Source organism: Cajanus cajan, chromosome 3, assembly GCF_000230855.2.
Source record: "Cajanus cajan strain Asha chromosome 3, NIPB_CcT2T_4, whole genome shotgun sequence".
In the NCBI taxonomy this organism is placed as follows: domain Eukaryota; kingdom Viridiplantae; phylum Streptophyta; class Magnoliopsida; order Fabales; family Fabaceae; genus Cajanus; species Cajanus cajan.
Window position 1 is genome coordinate 2957439 of NC_138519.1, and position 20529 is coordinate 2977967.

Genomic DNA, 20529 nt, shown 5'->3' on the forward strand with positions numbered 1-20529 from the left:
AAACAAAAAATTAAATAAAAAATTCTAACAAAAAATGTATCTAGTCAAATTTCAATCCTTACGATAAAATTTTAAAATTTTAAAATATAATTCAAATTCAATCAACCTTAAATAAACACAAACATAATTAAAATATAGATCTAAATCTAGATCTATTGAATTTCATAAAAATGTGAGACACAGTTGCAATCTCACAATTTCCATGAAATTCAAGAATAGTGAATGGTTGATTTAGGTGATTTAGATACTTTAAATCTAGATCTAGATCCAAAAATAAACTTCAGTTGTGGTTTTAGATCTATTTGAAATAAAATTCATAATGAAAATTAAAAAAAATATTTTGAAAGGAGAAAAAGACGAAGAGAATTTGTACGATAAAAATAAAAAATTTAAGTTTTACTGTAATTCATGTAATTTTGAATCGATTGAATGGAGTTGCTACAATCAATTCTTGTAAAAAAAAATGTAGAGGGAAAAACTTGAGAAAGAGAGAGAAAGAGAGAAAGAAAGAAAGAATTTAAAAAAATTTGTAGAAAAAACAACTCTAAAATCTGGAGAGAGAGAGAGAGAGATATGAGAGAAAGTGTACAAAGCAAGTCTTTTGGAATCTATTAATAGACCAAGATAGTAGGCCCAAACAGAATATTTACAAGGTCCAACCTATTAATCAACTAATTAACAAGGTTAAAGTTATATAAAAAGTTCCTAAAATAAATCCAAAATAAAGTATAGATGCAACATTGTGATGCATTTTTTAACCTTGAGACTTTCAAGCCAAGTGAAACATCCAACAGAGAAGTTGTAGAGCTTTTTCTTAACTTTTGTGGGACACAAAAAATATCCGATTTTGAGTTTGAGAACTCGATATATGGTCTACACAAGATAGCATGTCAAAGTAGACAGAAATTACGAAAATTAACTAAAATTTAAAATTGAAACCAAAATAATCCACTAAAACAAGTTTCAACTAATTCATAATTTAAAACACTTATAAGTGACGTCACCTTTAGTGCGTTCTTCCTTTTTAACAATTTTTTTTTTATCCACGACACTAGAACACAAGATCTTAATTAAAAAAAACTACATCTAATTTTACTTAGACAAATGATTTATTTGATAGGTTATACAAATATAAAATTAAGTATTTGTAACTTATTGTAAAAATTAAATAACATTAATATATTGTCATTAAGGAGAGTAATAAATAAAACAAAAGAAAAATAAAATGGATTATGATCGAGAAAAATAACATTTGTAAGATAAAGTCAGAGAAAAATATAAAATTAAGTATTAAATTAATAGTGTTAAAAATGTTAAATAAATATTTAAGTGTATGAAGTAACCATGGTGAGAGAAATTGGAAAAAAAAATGTTATTCGGATATTTCATGTTCAACTAGGTTGACAAATACACAGGCAAGGCTAATATATATGGTGAATATTAGAATTGGAAAGATCCAAAAATTTCTTATTCTTTGCTTATAGTAATCATACTCATCATGATTCATAAGGCCCTTGTTTACTTAAGGGGGGACCCCGACATGCTTTACCCACTAATGGACCATCACAATTTATCTGTTAGCAGGGCAATTTTTATAATGATGGTATTAAATTGAAAGAGTTGAATCTTAATAGTATAGCTTTCCAAAATTAATTTTAATACTTAAGTAAACAGATTTATTTTCAGGACAGAATTTATAAGCAAAGCTTTTGATCCTTCAATTTGGATGACGGAATCCGAACCTCCACCTCACAATCAAATCACATATTTTTTATTTATAAAATCAACTTAAAATATTTATTTATTTATATAAGATCTAATTCATATTATTTTATATATTAATTATTTTAAATTAAAATATATCTAATTAAAATATATTATCTTTATTAATTAAAATATATTATCTTTATTTGATAATATGTATTAATTATAAATTTTTTAAAAAGGTTATACTCCAATTGATTAAGAGACAGATGAGTATTAATTATGAGAGATAAATAATATAAAATATGTATTTTATTGGTTAGAAGATGCATGAGTATTAATTAGGAAAAATAAACGATATAAAAGTAGTTTAAGAAAAATAAAATAAAATAAAATAAATACAAGTTTATTATTATCAACTAAATTAACTATTTTTCTTAATCTTGGTCAATTAGGTAATTGAGTCTTGTATATAGGAATGGAGGTAGTATATCAATTTTTTAGGTAAAAAATATTTTTTTAGTCTCTATAGTTTCACTTATTGTATCTTTTAATCCCTATAGTTTAAAATAGATATTTTTAGTCATTATATTTATTTTTTGCAATCCTTTTTAATATTTATAATTTAAGATAAACATTTTAGTCCTTATAATTGTAATTTTTTAATCCTTTTAGTCATTAATTTTTTTATATTGTCTTTTTTTGTGTTAATGTGATAAATGTATAATTCAATAAAGGAAAAAAATTACAAAAAAAAAACTAATGAAAGGTACTAAAAGAATTAAAAAAATTGTAAGTATAGGAATTAAAAAGATATATCTTAAATTATAGGGACTAAAAATGATTAAAAAATAAATATAAAGACTAAAAATGTTTATTTTAAACTATACAAACTAAAAAAGTATTCTAACTTTTTTAAAAGAAACTACTTGTATTTTTTAACAAAGACAACTACATTCAAGAAGTATAAAATTACTATAAGAACAAAGACAACAATGGTGATAATAGTGATAATTAACAATAGTCATAGTGGTGTGGTGACAATTAAGGGTAACAAAACAATCCTTTATTCACTACCCATCAAATCTATTCATAAGTAAATTGATCCAATTCATCCATTATACAAATATAATAATGATAAATTGTATTCAATCCATCCATTTAATTTTATGGATGATATTGATTCATCTACTATTTTTCAAAATCCATTGGATTAAATAAAGAGAATGTATTGAATTGAGACTTTAAAAGATTATTTTGACATAAATTTTATTTTGGACTTTTACAAAAATAATATTTAATTTTTAAAACATATTTTCATAGATGGATTAGATATCCATCCATTAAGAAAAAAATTAATGGATGAATTAGTTTTTTTTTCTTAAACGGATCGCATAAATTAAATTTTTAAGTAAAAGTTACTCCAACTTGTATGAGATAATAGAAAATTTAATCCATAATCAATAAATTTTAAAATATTCACTTCTTTTATTGTTATTAACTTACAGCTAAATTTTAAAAGTTCTTTCAGATTTTAATAAATTAAAATTAAATAAAAATTTAATTATATAAATTATATTTATAAATTGAGCTGATTTATGAACTAAACAAGTTAAATTATATATGTAACTTAAACTCAATTCATTTATATATTAAATTCAATCTTTAACTTAAACTTAATTTATTTGATTCATAACCAAATTTAATAAATTAATTATTAAGTTAAATTTTAAATTATTTTCAAGTTAGTTTGATAACCTAATTCCACCTATCCTATAACTCTCACGCGTGTAGGTACTTCTATTGAGTGCAAAAGTTTTTTCCCAAGCATATTTGAGAATGCTTATACACATTAAAAAAGAAATCCTTATTCATCAACTTTGATTGTTGTTGATTTGGATAAGACAAAAAGAAAGGTGTATGATTGTTAATTCCACTTGAAAAGGAAAGCACTTGGCACCATGTCTAAAATTCCCATTTGAGGAGGGACTTTGATGTCTTAGTACAATGTAACTTGCTCATCTGATTCTTCTCTTGTCATTGAAAATATAACCCTATATGTTCCAACTATGTGTCACTTAGACTTATGTTCTCAGCTACATTATCTAGTCATCAATTGTTAGTATGACTCGAGCTAAGTTTAGCTTTTGTGCAATGGAATTTTAATTTGCTCAGATGATCATCACAGGGCTTTAAAGTTTAAACTATTGTCACTATAGGTAGTAGCATTGAGCATTCAACCCCACTTTAAACTGCTAATTGGAAGCTACTATTTTGGAAGACCTTTCAAGTGTCCATACGATGATTCCCTAGGTTTGTAGCATAGCTATTGTACAGGAATTGTAGGCTTTAGATGCCAAAACAAAAGGGGAAAAATAAAAAGTTATCAACTGTGAAATTCACTCTGAAATTGGAATTTCCTGAATTAGTTTCTAAAATTTAAGAAACTCATTTCTCAGCTTGGATCGGTGAGGTGTACACGATAAATCTGTTTCATAAATTTGTAATATGTTGCTTTTGACTTTCCTCAATTATTGTGGTTCAGATCAGCGTTCTGTTATTTGGAAAAAATTTGCGTCATTAGAAATCATAAAATATTATAATACTACAGGAGAGAATACATAAAATTATGCTAATACTAACATTTTAACATGTCTATTTCACCGTCAAAATATTTATTATATATTCCTAAACCTTATAATAAATTACACCTAGTTAGGCGGGAATGGACTTCTTTGCCTGTTATAGGATAAGACGTATAGGTATGAAAAGGTGGAGAACTAGAGCTTTAAGTGTGTGGGGGGACAAAACAAAAAGCAAAATAGAATAGAAAATGAATAAAAAATGAATAAAAATAGATTAAAAATATAATAAAAATTTGATTGTTTGATTAAAGAAATAGATGAGAAATAATATATATATATATATATATATATATATATATAAGAAAGATGAGAAATAAATAAATAAATATAAATAAATAAGATAGTAAAAATCTATCACTTTTTAATTTCTTCTTAATCAAATTATCTTACTTATTTCAGGGTTCGAATCATGCCTTGTATATGCAGTCGCGTTAAATTTTGAGGTCAGTTATTCTACTCTTTGAAGTATCTCCAACGTAGCGAGGAGATTAATCACTGCTATCAGCGGTGGATACCCCAGGAACGAACCAAAAAAAACTATCTTACTTATTTACATCTTTATTTATACTCTCTCTATCCTATTTTTTTTATCTTATTTTTTATTCATTTCTCCTTATTCAAACAAGGCATAAAGACATTTGTTATGCTAATAATATTAATAAATTTCAAAACAGAAATAAGTCAAAAGATAGGTCTTAACAAGTAAAAAGAAGACAAAGGAACTACTTCTTTTTTAGTCTTTCTTACACGTCACTGAACGTAATATTCATAAATAAATATTATATTTAAATATATCAATTATATTTAAAATTTATATAAATAAATATTTTTAAATATATAAATTATATTTTATATTTAAAATATATTATATTGTGATATAAAATAATTTTAATTATTAAAAGCATATTTTAAAATATTAAAACTTAATTCATAAATAAGTATGATAAATAAAAAATAAATTATAAAAATTTCTTAAACCACTTCTATCGAATAATAATTTTTAAAAACATTCACACAAAATAATTATTCGTATTTACTTAATATATAAGAATTAATCATCCAAAATTACTTTTAACTCAAAAGTAACAAATGTCACTTTTATTTAGGCATGGCAACGGGGCGGGGCGGGGGCGGGTTTTACGTTCCCCGCCCCCGCCCCCGCAAATTTAAACCGCCCCCGTACCCGCCCCCGATACCCGCCGGGGGTAAAATCTAGGTCCCCATCCCCGTCCCCGGCGGGGTTCGGGTTTCCCCGCCCCGTCCCCGCCCCCGCTCCTATTTTTTTTCTTTTTTTTTTCTTATTTTTTTCTTTTAAATAAATATGAATAATTTTAAAAAAATAAAAGAAAAGAAAAATAATATAAATTTTTACATAGAAATATTTTTAATTTTGGTTTATATATATATAAAAATAATTTTTTAATTATATTATTAAGCGGGGCGGGGGCGGGGGCGGGTATGGGTGCGGGGGCGGGGGTGGGTATTAACATCCCCGTCCCCGCCCCCGCCCCCGATTTTATCAATCGGGGAAAACCCGAACCCGATAAACACGGGTTTTCCCCGTCCAAATCGGGGCGGGTTCAGGCGGGTACCCACGGGGACGGGTTAGATTGCCATGCCTAGTTTTATTCATCTTACATTCATTCTTGTTGAATGATTCAAAATTATGTTGAAAATTTTGCTAACGTGACTTAAGATAAAAATTCGCATGTTTAATTCTAAGTTGAAGAACTAATTTTAGATTCATTAGATTTTGAGTCGAAACAACTTTAGGTAATTTTTGAGTTGAATAAAAAAAATTATCCTCAATTTTGTTACTAACTTACTTTTAAAATAAAAATATAAAAACATAAATCATATTACTTCAAAATCAATTTCACTCAAAATTAATTTCATTTGAGATCAACTTTGTAAATGCCCACCCAAATACACAAGAAGGCCAATTATTAGAGCCATGCGAAAGAAATGGAGATATAGCCACGTAGGAATCTTGTGAGAATTAGAAACAAAATCTTAGGCACTAGAGGAGTTCATTGCATCACATTAATTCGATAAATCCGATAATTTGAATTAAATTAATTAAATTAGTTTAATTTTTTTTTAGTCTAATTCGAACAAAATTAATTAAATTTAATATTGATTGGTTCAAGTATCATTTAAAATTTGAACCAACTCGAATCAAACTAATTATTTTATATATTATTTATTTTATTAACAATTAATATATATGTAACATTTTGATTATTTTGAATAAATTTTTGATACAATACGTAAATTTTTTTATTTTTTAAATATTTAAATAAAAAAAAAGAAATATATTATAATATATTTAGTGTCATTTTCAAATATTGTAATACATTTGAAATCCTTAAATATGTTAAAAAAATCAAAAAAAAATTATATTATAAATTTTATCAATTTAATTAATTTTTAATAATATATCAATTTAGTTAACGTTGAAAATTCTATTTATTATATAAAAAAAATATTTTTTTAATGTGTTTTTTTTTTAAAATCATTAGATACTCAAATTCAACCAATACAATCGGTATCAGATTGATTTGATTCTGATTAAAAAAAAATATAAAAAATTAAACCAATTAAATTTAATAAGCCTAGGAACTCATAATATATCATGAGCATAACCGTTTCTTATAAATATTATATCTCTTGCGCAATTGGAAGGGAAAAAAACATCGAGAAAATATTTATTTCGAATATTATAAGTAAACCACGACAAGCGAATTAGATATTACATCCTATTCAAAATCTTAATATATTAATTAATGGTGAAGTTTTCTCCGTGTTGATTCACATTAATGGGAATGACGCATGAGTCATGACCTTCACACATATTAGGATACATCCAAATTTCCAATACAAAGAGTAAACATTGAATGGTTTTCAACCAACTCAACATAAACAAACTATGCAAATAATTTTAACTATACGGTTTAACCCAAAATCTCAAAACATTAAATATTATATATTATTTAACTTTATCATTGATCTTATGTAATATAGAACCTTCTCAGTCTGAAAATACCCACAGCTATAATTTGGTGATCATTGATATGGACAAAAAAAAATGGCTTGATTTATGTTTAATTAGTGAATATATGAAAGGAAATGTCGCTAACCGAAAAAAAATTATTTGTCAACGTAAAAGAGAGTAGTAAAGCAATATAACTTCTCCGTATAAAAATACTACCACATCTATGGATAATATTAATAAGTATTCTTTATGCATGGTAAATAAAAAATTATGAAACTTTGAAGAAGAAAAATGTAATCAATACATTTTCATAATGATTTTTAATATATATTCATACCTTAATTTCCAATAAAAAAATTTTTTTATTGATTTCTTAGCTTTGTATGTAAGAAAAACGCGTTAGCAAGATTTTATAATTATTTTAACATCCTTTTATAAAAGTATTTTATATATTAAATCATGGGTTTAAATTTAAAGTATGTTTAAATTGCATTATTTTTGTTATTCAGATAAACAAATGAAGGTGAGATGTATTTTGATAAAGTCACTTACGATATATGGATAAAATATTTAGAAATTGGATACCAATTATTTTTGTTTTCCATAATCATCTTCTTCTTGCCCTTTATAATTTTATATAAATCCAATTATGAATCTATATGACTAAAATGGATATAATTAAATCAGACAGATGATGATGGTGATGAGGAACCCACTACTTCACTCTTTCAAGTTTCAATTACTTATTAAAAGCACGTGACACTTTTTTAAATTGTATTAATACACGAATTTTGTGAAAGGCATAGTAAGTCATACACGGTCTTTTAATTAAACTTTTTTTTGGCCACCAAACGTCCTATGGTTCAACATCTCTTTAGTTTTTAATTAAAAATATTTGGATCAACCTAAGGTCGTTCATCTAGATAATTATTTGAACAAGAAGAATACTATATCAACGTTTTTTTTAGGATATTGTTTATGTTTAACGATTATTTTAAATAATTATGAAGATTTTTTTATTCAAAATATAATATTTATTAAATTTATATTTTATATAATGAACATTATACTGAGAAATTAGAATGACTAAAATAAATATTAATAAATAACATGAACAATATATTTTTTTATAGTTCGGCTATATATAATTATTTATCGTTGGACTTTATATTATGAGTCGCGACCTCCAATGAAGAAACCAACAGATATAAATCTATATATGTTTATATATGTTATTTTTTATGTATTAAAAAATATGTTCTTGTTCAATTTATTTATGGTATAAAAACTTTATTTTTTTCCAATGAACCTATATGGACTTTGTGTGTATGATTGAAAAAAACAATATACTACTTTCCTTACATGTTAGTTTTACAATACACGCTGGTTACTTAAAAAAATAATAAGTGTTTATTTTCATTAATTTTATAATATTGTCTTTATTGCAAAAATGAAAATTCTAATTAACGAAGAGTCTAATAAAAAAGAGTTTATATTTCTTAATATAATGGATCAATATTCGAATCCTAGTCAAAAGAGATATCCATATTTTGCATCTAATCAAACTTTGAATAGAATAGTCTTTGAGAAAGAATACAAGTGATAAATTAAAAAACAATATAATGAAAATTTTAATTAATAACTTTAATTAAAAAAATACATATGAAACAAAAAAATTAGTAACATCTATTACGATTTTTAATTACAAAATTATATTTACTTTATGCAGTTTGATAATATGTCTTTACAGAAATTCAATTCTTAATTTATATAAGATAATAAAAAAAAATATTTTAGCTTACTTACCCACTTGTTGGTAATTTATGAATTTTATCTTTTGATGCATGTAGATAAAAATATTTATTCTACTCTCTATACTTATAATATTTTTTTTTAAGTCTATGCCTTCAAATTTTGTAAGACTAAAACAAAATTTTATGAAATTATAGGGACTATAAAAGTAAAATTGAAATTTTATGTAATTATAAAGACTAAAACAGAAAATTAATACAATTACCTTATTATATAAAATTGTTAGCATTTAGAATGAGCTTTAAAGGACAATTCAGTAAATTTTAATTACTACAAATAAGAGTTTAATACATATTATTAACAACATTTCTTTCTATAATTAATTATAATTATTGTATGAGTTAAAAAAATTTAGGCGAGTTAAAATATATATATATCTGTCTGTGCGTGCGTGTGTGTGCTGCAAATTTTGTATTAAAATTTGCAACAAATGTTATTCCTACGAATTTTTTTGTGAAATTTTATTGGCGGGTAATACTTTCGTGGATAATATATTTTTGCAAATTTTAAAATTCGCAAGAAATTTTCCTGCGAAGTTTCTTGCAAAAAAAAAATTACAGGAAAGTTTTAAAGAAATTACTGCTCACAATGAATTCATCCGAAGCATTTGTTTTCAAACCTTCAACATGTGATACATAATCTTTTAAACTCTAAGATTGTAGATTATAAGGCTAACACTTAACCATACAAATCAACTTGTAAGGTAAGTGTTGCCCCAACTTATATACTATTTAATTATTTTATTTTCAACCGATGTGGGACTTAAAGTTTTTTTAAAATATTAAACTTATAAATTTTAATATTTTTTTTTATTTTTACTGCGAATTAAAATTGGCAGGAAAATTCGCAGGAAAAGTTACCTACGAAATTTTCTACCATTTAGTAAATTTTACTTGTAAATTTATTTTTGCAAGAAAATCTGCAATAAAAAAAATAAAATTCTTACAATATTTTCTGCATATTTTTACCATGGAAAAAACATTTCCATGATCATTAAAGTTGTAGCAAAATTCGCAAAAAATTCTTGTAAATTATTTTTCATAAAAAAAAATTGTAAGAAATATCTGTAAATTATTTTTTTGCAAATAAATTCGTAAAAAGAATTTGCAAAATTATTATTACAAGAGAAATTGCAAAAAAAAAAATTGCAAATATTTTTTTGTAGGAAAATTCATAGAAAAATGACACTTTTCTAGTAGTGATTGTTAACATTTATAGGAAGTTTTTTCCCCAAAACACATTTACCTAAATGAAGGAAAATTCAATTAGGGATGGAAAAATATACCCAAATTCTCTAGATACACACAAAAAAAAATACCCTTAATAGAGAGGATAAAAAAGACCCGCATGGTACGAGGGTAGAGATTTACCAACAAAATTCATGGAGACTTTGGGATGGGAAGCGGTGTTTGATTTAATTATATGTGATATATGTTTAATTGTTGAATTGTAGTTATTACTATTATTTTGGAGCTTTGGGGTCAAAGGACCCTTCAGAGATAAGTTATCTTTGAGATAATCTCAAACAGAGTTAAGTTGGTTCAATTTAAAGAAGGGTATATAAGGTTTTTCTTAAGACATGAACCTCATAATTTTATGTTTTAAGAAAAAAAAAACTAGAGTGAAGTTAAAGAGAAGGTCTTTGGAACCAAAAGCTTTCTTCTTCCTCTTTTCTAGTGACTCAACTTGGCCCACACACAAATTTCACATAAAGCTTGGAGGAGACAACTTAAATAATAACTACTCATTTAAAAGTCAACTTACTTATAACTTAATAAACTATCAACTTACAACTTAATCAACTATAAACATCATACAAATTTATAACTTAATCAACTATCAACTTACAACTTAGCAACATAAAATATCACCATATATTATCTTGGATTAGTACATAATGAATTACCACCGTACAACATTAGTTATGTAAATGAATCAACATACTTCAAAACTCAAACAACTTAAAACACCAAATTTATATCCAACAACTCACGTTTAATGTCATTCTTCCTACGCACAAACGTTAATTGAGATAAAGAGCCTTTGACTCGATCATGCCCAACATGGATGAGACATAAAGCCTTTAAGTTAATAGTGTTTGGCATGGCTAAACCCACGCCTAGCCTCATTCAAGCAAAAGACCTCTACTTAACTCATGCTTGACTTCACAACATTGACACCCAACATTGTTTGGGCAGAGAGTCTTTGTTTGATCATGCTTGGTACCACTCATCTACACTCATGCATGACACCTATCACTTTACACCCAACATGATTAATTGAGAGAGCTCATCTTTGATCCATGTATTATCTCCATTACTAAATTTGAAATTTTAAAATTACAGAGAAGATTATAATTTTTAATAAAATACTTGGTTAATTTATCATATTATTATTATTATTATTAGTCAAGTGGAAAGTATCTACCAGTTTTTATAAAGAATGAATGAGAACCACTATGTCATTTTAGCGAGAGTTGTTGGGATAATATCGTAAAGGTCCTTTTTTTGGTAAATTATATACCTGAGATCTTAAGTTTAAATTCTAGTGCAATATATCATTATATATATATATATATATATATATATATATATATATATATATTATAGTAATAATAAGAATAATAATAATAAAGATGAATAAGTTTGGTGATGAGCAAGGCTTGTTGGCCTACTTAGCCTATAAATATATTTATGGGTCTTGCCTAAAATAAATTATGTAAATAAGCTTTTAGACCAAGCAAAATTTTAAACAAGTGAAGTCAAACCTTTTAAAAAAAGATCTGTAACATGTAAATAAGATAAATTAGACTCAAGCTCCCTAAAGTCTAGCCTATTGGCTTCTTTTGACTCTTATTAATGATAATATTTAAAATTTTATGTTTCTAGTGTTGTTTGATTATGAGTTATGATTTATGGTTGAACAATTTAAAGTTGTGTTTGGATAATTTAAGAATTAATTTTTAATTTAGTTGTAACAATTTTCTTGATTAATATTTTTTGTTGATTTATTATTTTTGTTAACATAAGTAAAGTACAATGAATAGGTGCAGATATCGGTATATAATTATCCAAGGAGTATGGAGATAATAATTAAAGTTGTTATTTATACAAATATCAGAGCAAGTACGAATACTTTTTTCCAAATGTAAGTACGAGGACATTTACTATAGTAGGCTACTCATTGTCATTCCTAAATTCAATAAAGGTTTAACACATATTATTTATAACATTTCTTTTTATAATTAATTTCAATTATAAGCACATTTTTCTTATATATGTGTTGAAAGGGAATATATAGTAAAACTGTAAAGCAATGTATCTTTTTTTTTTAGTGATTACTATAAATTATACCACAATAGAATGCAGATTTAAATTTTTTTTTTGTCTTTTACTTTATATGTTTTAAAGATTTATATTTCTAAAAAAATTAATATATTGTCATATAAAATTGTTAACATTTGGAAAAAGTTTTTATCCAAAAACATTTAATTAAATGAAGAATAATTAAGTAAATTTTAATTGAGTTCAAATAAGAGTTTAATATATGTTATTAACAAGACTTCTTTCTCTAGTTAATTTCAATTATTATATGATTGATTGATTATGCATAATGACTAATTAAGTGTTAATATCTTATTATATAAAGTTGTTAACATTTGGAGGGAGTTTATCTCTCCCAATGTCTTCTTAAATAAAAGATAGTTTAGGTGGGTGTATTGAATTGAAATTTTATATAAAAAAAATTTAGCACAAAAAATATCTTGTAAATTTTAAAAGACTTTGCAAAAAATTTAATGAATTTTATATTTTTCAAAAGACTTTATAGGATGTAATGACTTTTAAGATTCTTTTTTTAAAAAAAATTTAATCAAGATTTTGTAATATGGGTTTTAATGAATTTGTTCTTAAGAATTTATAAGATTTGAAATGATTTGATTAGATTTCAAAGAACAATATGAATTTTTAAAAAATAATACAATTTTTCTACACATAGAAATGTCAAGGTTTGAATAAAGAAAGGTTTGAATAAGGAGGATAAAATAATTTTTTTTCAATCTTTTAATAAGCAATTAATTATAGTTTCATGATCTCCTAAGTAACATATCTCTATATAAAATCTTCTATGCATTTATATTTTCTCATTCATACTATTAAAATTGAACAATATGTTTAAATTTATGATATTTATTAATCGTTAGAATTGTCAAAATATATTTTTAATATATGTTAAAAAATTTGATATTTCAATATTAAATTTTACTAAATATAAACATTTGTTAATTTTAATAATTTAAAAATTTAAAAATTTATAATATTTAATAATTCAAGGATAAATTTATATATTTAATAATTAAAAAACAAGTATTGATAAATTATATATCAATATTGATAGATAAAAATGTAACAAAAAATATTGAATGATGAAAAATATAGGAGGAAAATAGAGAGAAGAATAAATAAATGAGATAAATGAACAAAAAAAAAAAGATAATATAAGATAGAGAAAACATGAAAAGAGAGGGAAACAAAAAGAAAAGAAAATGAGTTAGGGAATAAATAGAAGGAAAAAAAAAGATAGAGAAGCAAATTAGACAGAGAAAAAAAATAAATGAGAAAAAAAAAAGATTGTGAAATTTTAATAATTTTGATGAAATTTTAATAAGTGACCTACATGTAAACTTTACTAAAAAATCTTATGAAATTCATCTATCAAAATAATTCATTAAAATCTCTATATTTTAAAAAATCAACAAGTTTTTTTAAATGAAAAAGAAATTTAATTGAATACCACTAAATTTTGATATACTTCTAAAAAATCTTGTTAATTAAATGTTACCAAATTTTGATATACTCTTAAAAACTCAATCCAATACATCTCCTTAATAAATTTTAATTGACTCAAAATAAGGATTTAATATATATTTTATTATATAAAATTGTTAATATTTAGAAGAAGTTTTCCCCTAAAATTTTACCTAAATAAAAGATAATTGAGTAAATTTTAATTTCAATTAACTGTAAATAAGAGTTTTGTATATATTATTGATAAGATTTATTCATTAATTAATTATAATTATTATATAAATTTTTAAAAATAATACAATTTTTCTACACATAGAAATGTCAAGGTTTGAATAAAGAGAAAAAATAAATTTTTAAATCTTTTAATAAGCAATTAATTATAGTTTCATGATCTCCTAAGTAACATATCTCTATATAAAATCTTCTATGCATTTATATTTTCTCATTCATACTATTAAAATTGAACAATATGTTTAAATTTATAATATTTATTAATCGTTAGAATTGTCAAAATATATTTTTAATATATGTTAAAAAATTTGATATTTCAATATTAAATTTTACTGACTATAAACATTTGTTAAATTTTAATAATTAAACAAATTTAACAATTTATAATATTTAATAATTCAAAGATAAATTTATATATTTAATAATTAAAAAACAAGTATTGATAAATTATATATCAATATTGATAGATAAAAATATAACAAAATATTGAATGATGAAAAAGATAGGAGGAAAATAGAGAGAAGAATAAATAAATGAGATAAATGAACAAAAAAAAATAATATAAGTAGAGAAAACATGAAAAGAGAGAGAAAAAAAAAAGATGAGTTAGGGAAGAAACAGAAGGAAGAAAAAGATAGAGAAGCAAATTAGACAGAGAAAAAAAAATAAAAGAAAAAAAATTGTGAAATTTTAATAATTTTGATGAAATTTTAATAAGTGACCTATATGTAAATTTTACAAAAAAATCTTATGAAATTCATCTATCAAAATAATTCATTAAAATCTCTATATTTTAAAAAACCAACAAGTTTTTTTAAATAAAAAAGAAATTTAATTGAATACCACTAAATTTTGATATACTTCTAAAAAAAATCTTGACATGTTAATTGAATGTTACCAAATTTTGATATACTCTTAAAAACTCAATCCAATACACCTCCTTAATAATTTTTAATTGACTCAAAATAAGGATTTAATATATATTTTATTATATAAAATTGTTAATATTTAGAAGAAGTTTTCCCCTAAAATTTTACCTAAATAAAAGATAATTGAGTAAATTTTAATTTCAATTAACTGTAAATAAGAGTTTTGTATATATTATTGATAAGATTTATTCATTAATTAATTATAATTATTATATAAATTTTTTTAATATTTAGGAGAAGTTTTTTCCCCCAAAAATTTATACTTAAATAAAAGATAATTCAGTAAAATTTAATTAACTTGAAATAAGAGTTTAATACATTTTATTTATAAGATTTCTTTCTATAATTAATTACAATTATTATATTAGTCTAAAAAATTTAATTATTTTTTTATTTATATAGTTTATTAGTACATTAAATTTGTATTTTTTTTTGGAACATTGATTTTGTTTTTTTGTAACATTCAACTGATTCAAGTATATAATAAAACTAGGAACCAATGGGTCTTCTATTTTATTTATTACTAGAAATTATACTGCGTAATAGAACGTAAATTCAAGATTTGTACTTACTTATATTTAATTTGTAATAATTAATTGGCACCTTTTTTTGTGAAGAATAAAGAAAAAAAATAAAATAAAAAAATGGCGCCTCCGTACCCTTGTTAACAGAGCATTTAATAATTGCTGGACGGACTAATAATGCATTTAAAGTGAGCTGTGGCTCACACTCTCTGCCCGAATTCGAAGCTTCTCTTCCTCACTTCTCTCTCTCTCTCTTTTCAATTATTTTTCTTCTCCGATGGGCTTTCCGGTGGGCTACGCGGAGGTCTTTTTCCCCAACCCCTTTATTCAAACGCTGGCCTTCCTCGGCTTCCTCCGAAACCTCGTATTCCTCCTCTTCGACACCCTCGGACTCTCCGACTTCCTCCAGACCGACGTCGCCTGGCCGGACCCCGCCGCCCCCGACGCCGCGCCGCGCCCGCCCTCCGCCTCCGCGCTGCTGATCCGCGAGCTGCTGCCGGTGGCGAGGTTCGGGGACTCCGAGGAGAGCGCGTGCGCGGTGTGTCTGTTGGAATTCTCCTCGGAGGAGGAGATTCGGTGCATGAGGAACTGCAAGCACATTTTCCACCGCGCCTGCGTGGACCGTTGGATCGATCACGATCACAAAACCTGCCCTCTCTGCCGCTCTCCCTTCGTGCCCGATGATATGCTCGATGATTACAATCAACGGCTCTGGGCCGCTTCTGGAGTCACCGAGTTTTACGCTGACTACACTTCCTCCTTCTGATTCCCACCCCTCATGCATCCATCCTCAAACTCAAATGTATATAACAAGACCAAAAATAAAAATAAAAAAACAAAAGAAAATTTTGAACATTACACTTTTTTTGTTGCTACTCTTGTTATTGGTGTGTTGTCTCCAAATTTCATCCTCTGCTGCCACTGCATATAATTGCTGTACCATGGTAGATAGTAAATTAGTAATACAACAGGGTTTAAAGTTAAATTACATTTTTGTCCCACTTCCTATTTTAAATTATTTTTTATCTTTTATCTTATTGATTTAAGATAATTTAGTCTTTATAAAATAATGATAATTTCTCTTTCGATTTATTTACATAAAGATTAATTGTTGTTTAAATAAAAAGGGTTATAATAAAAGTGAAGATGGCGTGAAGAGAAAATCTCACAACAGCATATTAGAAATTTTAATTACTTGGTTGACTGGTGAATTTATTTTCACGACTTCAAGTATATTATATCAGTTCGCTTTAGTAGTTTTCGTTGAATCCAATGAGACAAAAGTAACATTTTGAATTAATATAAAATATTCAAAATTTTATTCTAAAGCCCACAGTGATTATTGTTTTAGAATAATCAAATTAATCAAAATTTAAAAGATCAAAATAAATATTAAAAATAAAATAAAAAATAAAAATACTTAGCTTTTTTTAACTAAAATATCATATTTGAGAGTAAAAAATGGCGATTAAAAACAGAGAAAATAGGTAATGTATTAATAGTGTATAATTATACTATTATCTAACCATAAACTATATGAATAATAAATTGTTAATTTTTATAATAATAATTAAAAAGTTGTTACAATCATAATATCTGATTGATTGATAATATAAAATTATTTTATACTATCTATGCATGATTATTTAACTCTTTATAAAAATATTAGCGAAATTTTCTGATGATTGAAATTAATAGATATAGGTACTTTGTACCTAACAAAAATATAGTATTTTATTTATGTTATTATTATTATTATTATTGAAACACGACTCTCTTGGAATGTCCTCTGTTTAGTGTGGCTTTTGGGGTCACCAAATAGTAATCCATGGTCATTCATCGAATATTTCTATTTTCTAAAAGTTAATTTGGATATCTGTGACAAACTAGTTCATTTGTTGCTTAAAATTAATAATAATTTTTTTTATTACATAGTAAAATGAAACAGTTCCTTTCTTTCTTTTTTCTTTTGTGGGTCAGCGATTCTTGAATTGGTGGGTACTTACCTTAGATTACAAGTATTGAAAAGTAAGCAATAGCTTTCGGCATATGATTTTGCAAAAGGAATTAATTATACTTGCAGTGGGTGTGTGAGCTTCTCTCTTTTTTCTGCTACTTTAATGACAAAAATTACAAATTTGAGCCTCATTTTGTAATTATAGCAGTTTCAAATGCCAACTAGAATTTTCTTTTTCTGTTAACATGTTTTTGAAGTAGATAATATTTGTTTCTAAAAAAATAGATTTTTTTTAAAAAAAAAAGATTAATTAAACAAACATAAATTTTTTTTATTTTATTTAAAAATGTTTTTATAAGAAAAAAAATAATTTGAACTAACAGGCACATTGTATCTTGTTTCATTTTTTTAACATTGTTGTCTCGCAATGAATAATTTATAAGAGCATTTCTAAAGGTGTCTTTATGAATTAACTAAGAATAAAATATTATTTCAATATCACACGTAATTTTAGATCGTTCAAAATTAAAGAGCTATTTAAATTAATAGTGTAAGCGAGTAGTTACTCATCCATAAATTTGACTTATCAAAATCAACTCAATTACATTTTTGTAGGTTAAGTTGAGACATCGAATCGGATTGAATAATTTTTACATTACTTGATTATAAATGGGTTGGTTATCAGATCAAGACATTTGTTATCCAATAAACTCGAATCAACCTGACCTATAATAAATTATAAAGTTAAATTAAAAATATTACACATAACAAAATGCTTAATATACTCATCTGCATATATTTAAGTCTACCTTCTTTTTTTTTTAATAAAATATTATAGTAATGAGTTAATTGACTAAATTGAAGAAGGAACACAGTAAGAAGAATAATTTAATTCTACTTGTTATGCAATTCAAAGTTTGTTACATTAGTAACACAATGTTTGATTATTTGTGATATTTGTGATTTCTTATATATGATTGTTGTATTGTTATTTGTACTTTGAATTATGTACTAAAATTTTAATTAAGTATTTTTTTTATTGGTTTAAACTTTTTAAAATATATTTTTTAATTACTCAATTTGATGACTTGAATTGGTCCAACCCGATTGTAGTATGGTAAAGTCATTTGAAGAAAAAAAAGTTCATGAATCTAACCCAACCTAACTTGATTAAGTTTAATTGAATTTCACACTAAAATAGTTTAAATTTGACACAATCTGACCCGTTTATACTTGTAATCTATATGAACAATTATTTTTGTGAGTTACTTAGTATTTATGTGTGACCATGAAAAAGAGTAAATATATTTGTAAGTTAAACAAATTTTTTTAATAAGGACTTGAATTAGAATGATAATTAAATGTATTGTTTAAAATTCAAGTAATACGTGTAAACCTACTTAAAGAGATGAAGTAAATTATTTATTTAAAGAACATCATAGATGTTCTAGTAAATTATTTACGAGTTGATGTTAAAGTTGACTAAGTTTAGGAGAAGGTATATAAGGGTTTTTCTTTTTAAGATTTGAATTTCATATGTTTATTTCCTTAAAAAATTTAGAGAGAAATTAGAGAAATAGGTTTTGGAGGCAAAGGACACTATTTTCTCTTCGAACATCATGGAACCGCTCTAATTCATCCCTAGAGCTTAGTTGTAGGAGTGGAGTGGAGATTCAAAGCTTCGAGAGCTGAGAATCAAGTGTTGGTGGTGTTGTGTAGAGAAAGCTTGGAGGATTGTGCTCTTCCTTCTTATACTTCTTTTCTTAGTGATTTGAGTTAAGGGAAGCTTGCAGAGTTGATTCTTGTTGTATTGTACGAATTATATGTTGCTTGGATTCATCAAATCATGTTTGTGTTGTTGATTTGAAGAATGGAAATCTTGATACTTGATTTTCTTCTTGTTCCTCATAAAATGAAAGAAAATTGATGATTTAGAATCTTTGATGGTTGCATGTTGGAATTCTCTAGTTATTTGAGTTGTTAGTGATGTATAAGTGTGATATTGTGAGTTGCATGCTGGATTGGAAGTGATTTTACAAGTCATTGGAGCCATATCGCAATTTTGTCAAGTGCAAAAAATTGTCATTGCGCCAAGCGTGATGCAGATTAGGGGCTCTTTGCCTTGGTCATGTTGGGTGTGGGTTGAGGGCATCAAGTATTGGAGTCATTAAGTCATAATATTCCCTTTCCTAAAATTGCTCCTCAATTTCAAATTCAAAATATTCATTTATTTGTCATTTACTATTGTTGTAACAATCCCTATAATTTAGCTTTATGGTGTAGGTTATAAATGCATACCATGTACACATGTTCTGCAAGTTTGGAAATTATTCAATCAAATCCTTTATTCACATGGTATCAGTTTAAGCCTTAAGCCTCACAGCAAATACGATCCTATCATGGCTACCTCTTCCAAACCCATCATTGAACTCACCTCAGCCTATACCCTTCCCATCAAGCTTAACTCTAGCAACCATCACACATGGTACAACCAAATTATTCATCTTCTCAAGGCCAATGACTTGTTTGGTTATGTGATTGGTGATGTCCCCTGTCCCTCACCCAACATTGAATCCAATTCCACTCTCATTGACAACCCCGATTATGCTCATTGGAAACGCCAAGACCACTATGTCTATCTCGCTCTATTGGCATCATGCAGCAGTGATGCTCAAATTGTTATGACTTCTGCCGAAACATCTGCGGCAGCCTGGACTCGCCTAAACAAACAATATGACAATCGCTCTCGCACACACGTTATGTCCCTCAAAGAGCGACTCGCATCAATCTCCAAAGGCACTTCCTCTGTCAGTGACTATCTCCGCTCCATTCGAGTAATTGGTGATGAACTTGCTCTAATTGGTCACCCCATTGATGACATTGACCTTGTCATTACTGCTCTTAATGGCCTTGGGCCCTCCTTTCGC

General features: G+C 25.6%; 1 protein-coding gene across 1 annotated transcript; it reads left to right on the forward strand.

Annotated features, from left to right (window-relative positions):
• Nucleotides 1-15836: 15836 nt before the first annotated feature.
• LOC109803237 (brassinosteroid-responsive RING protein 1) lies at nucleotides 15837-16633 on the forward strand. The gene has a single exon (XM_020364719.3). It carries the CDS (start codon nucleotides 15923-15925, stop codon nucleotides 16409-16411), a length of 489 nt encoding a protein of 162 aa, XP_020220308.1. The 5' UTR covers nucleotides 15837-15922; the 3' UTR covers nucleotides 16412-16633.
• Nucleotides 16634-20529: the final 3896 nt, after the last annotated feature.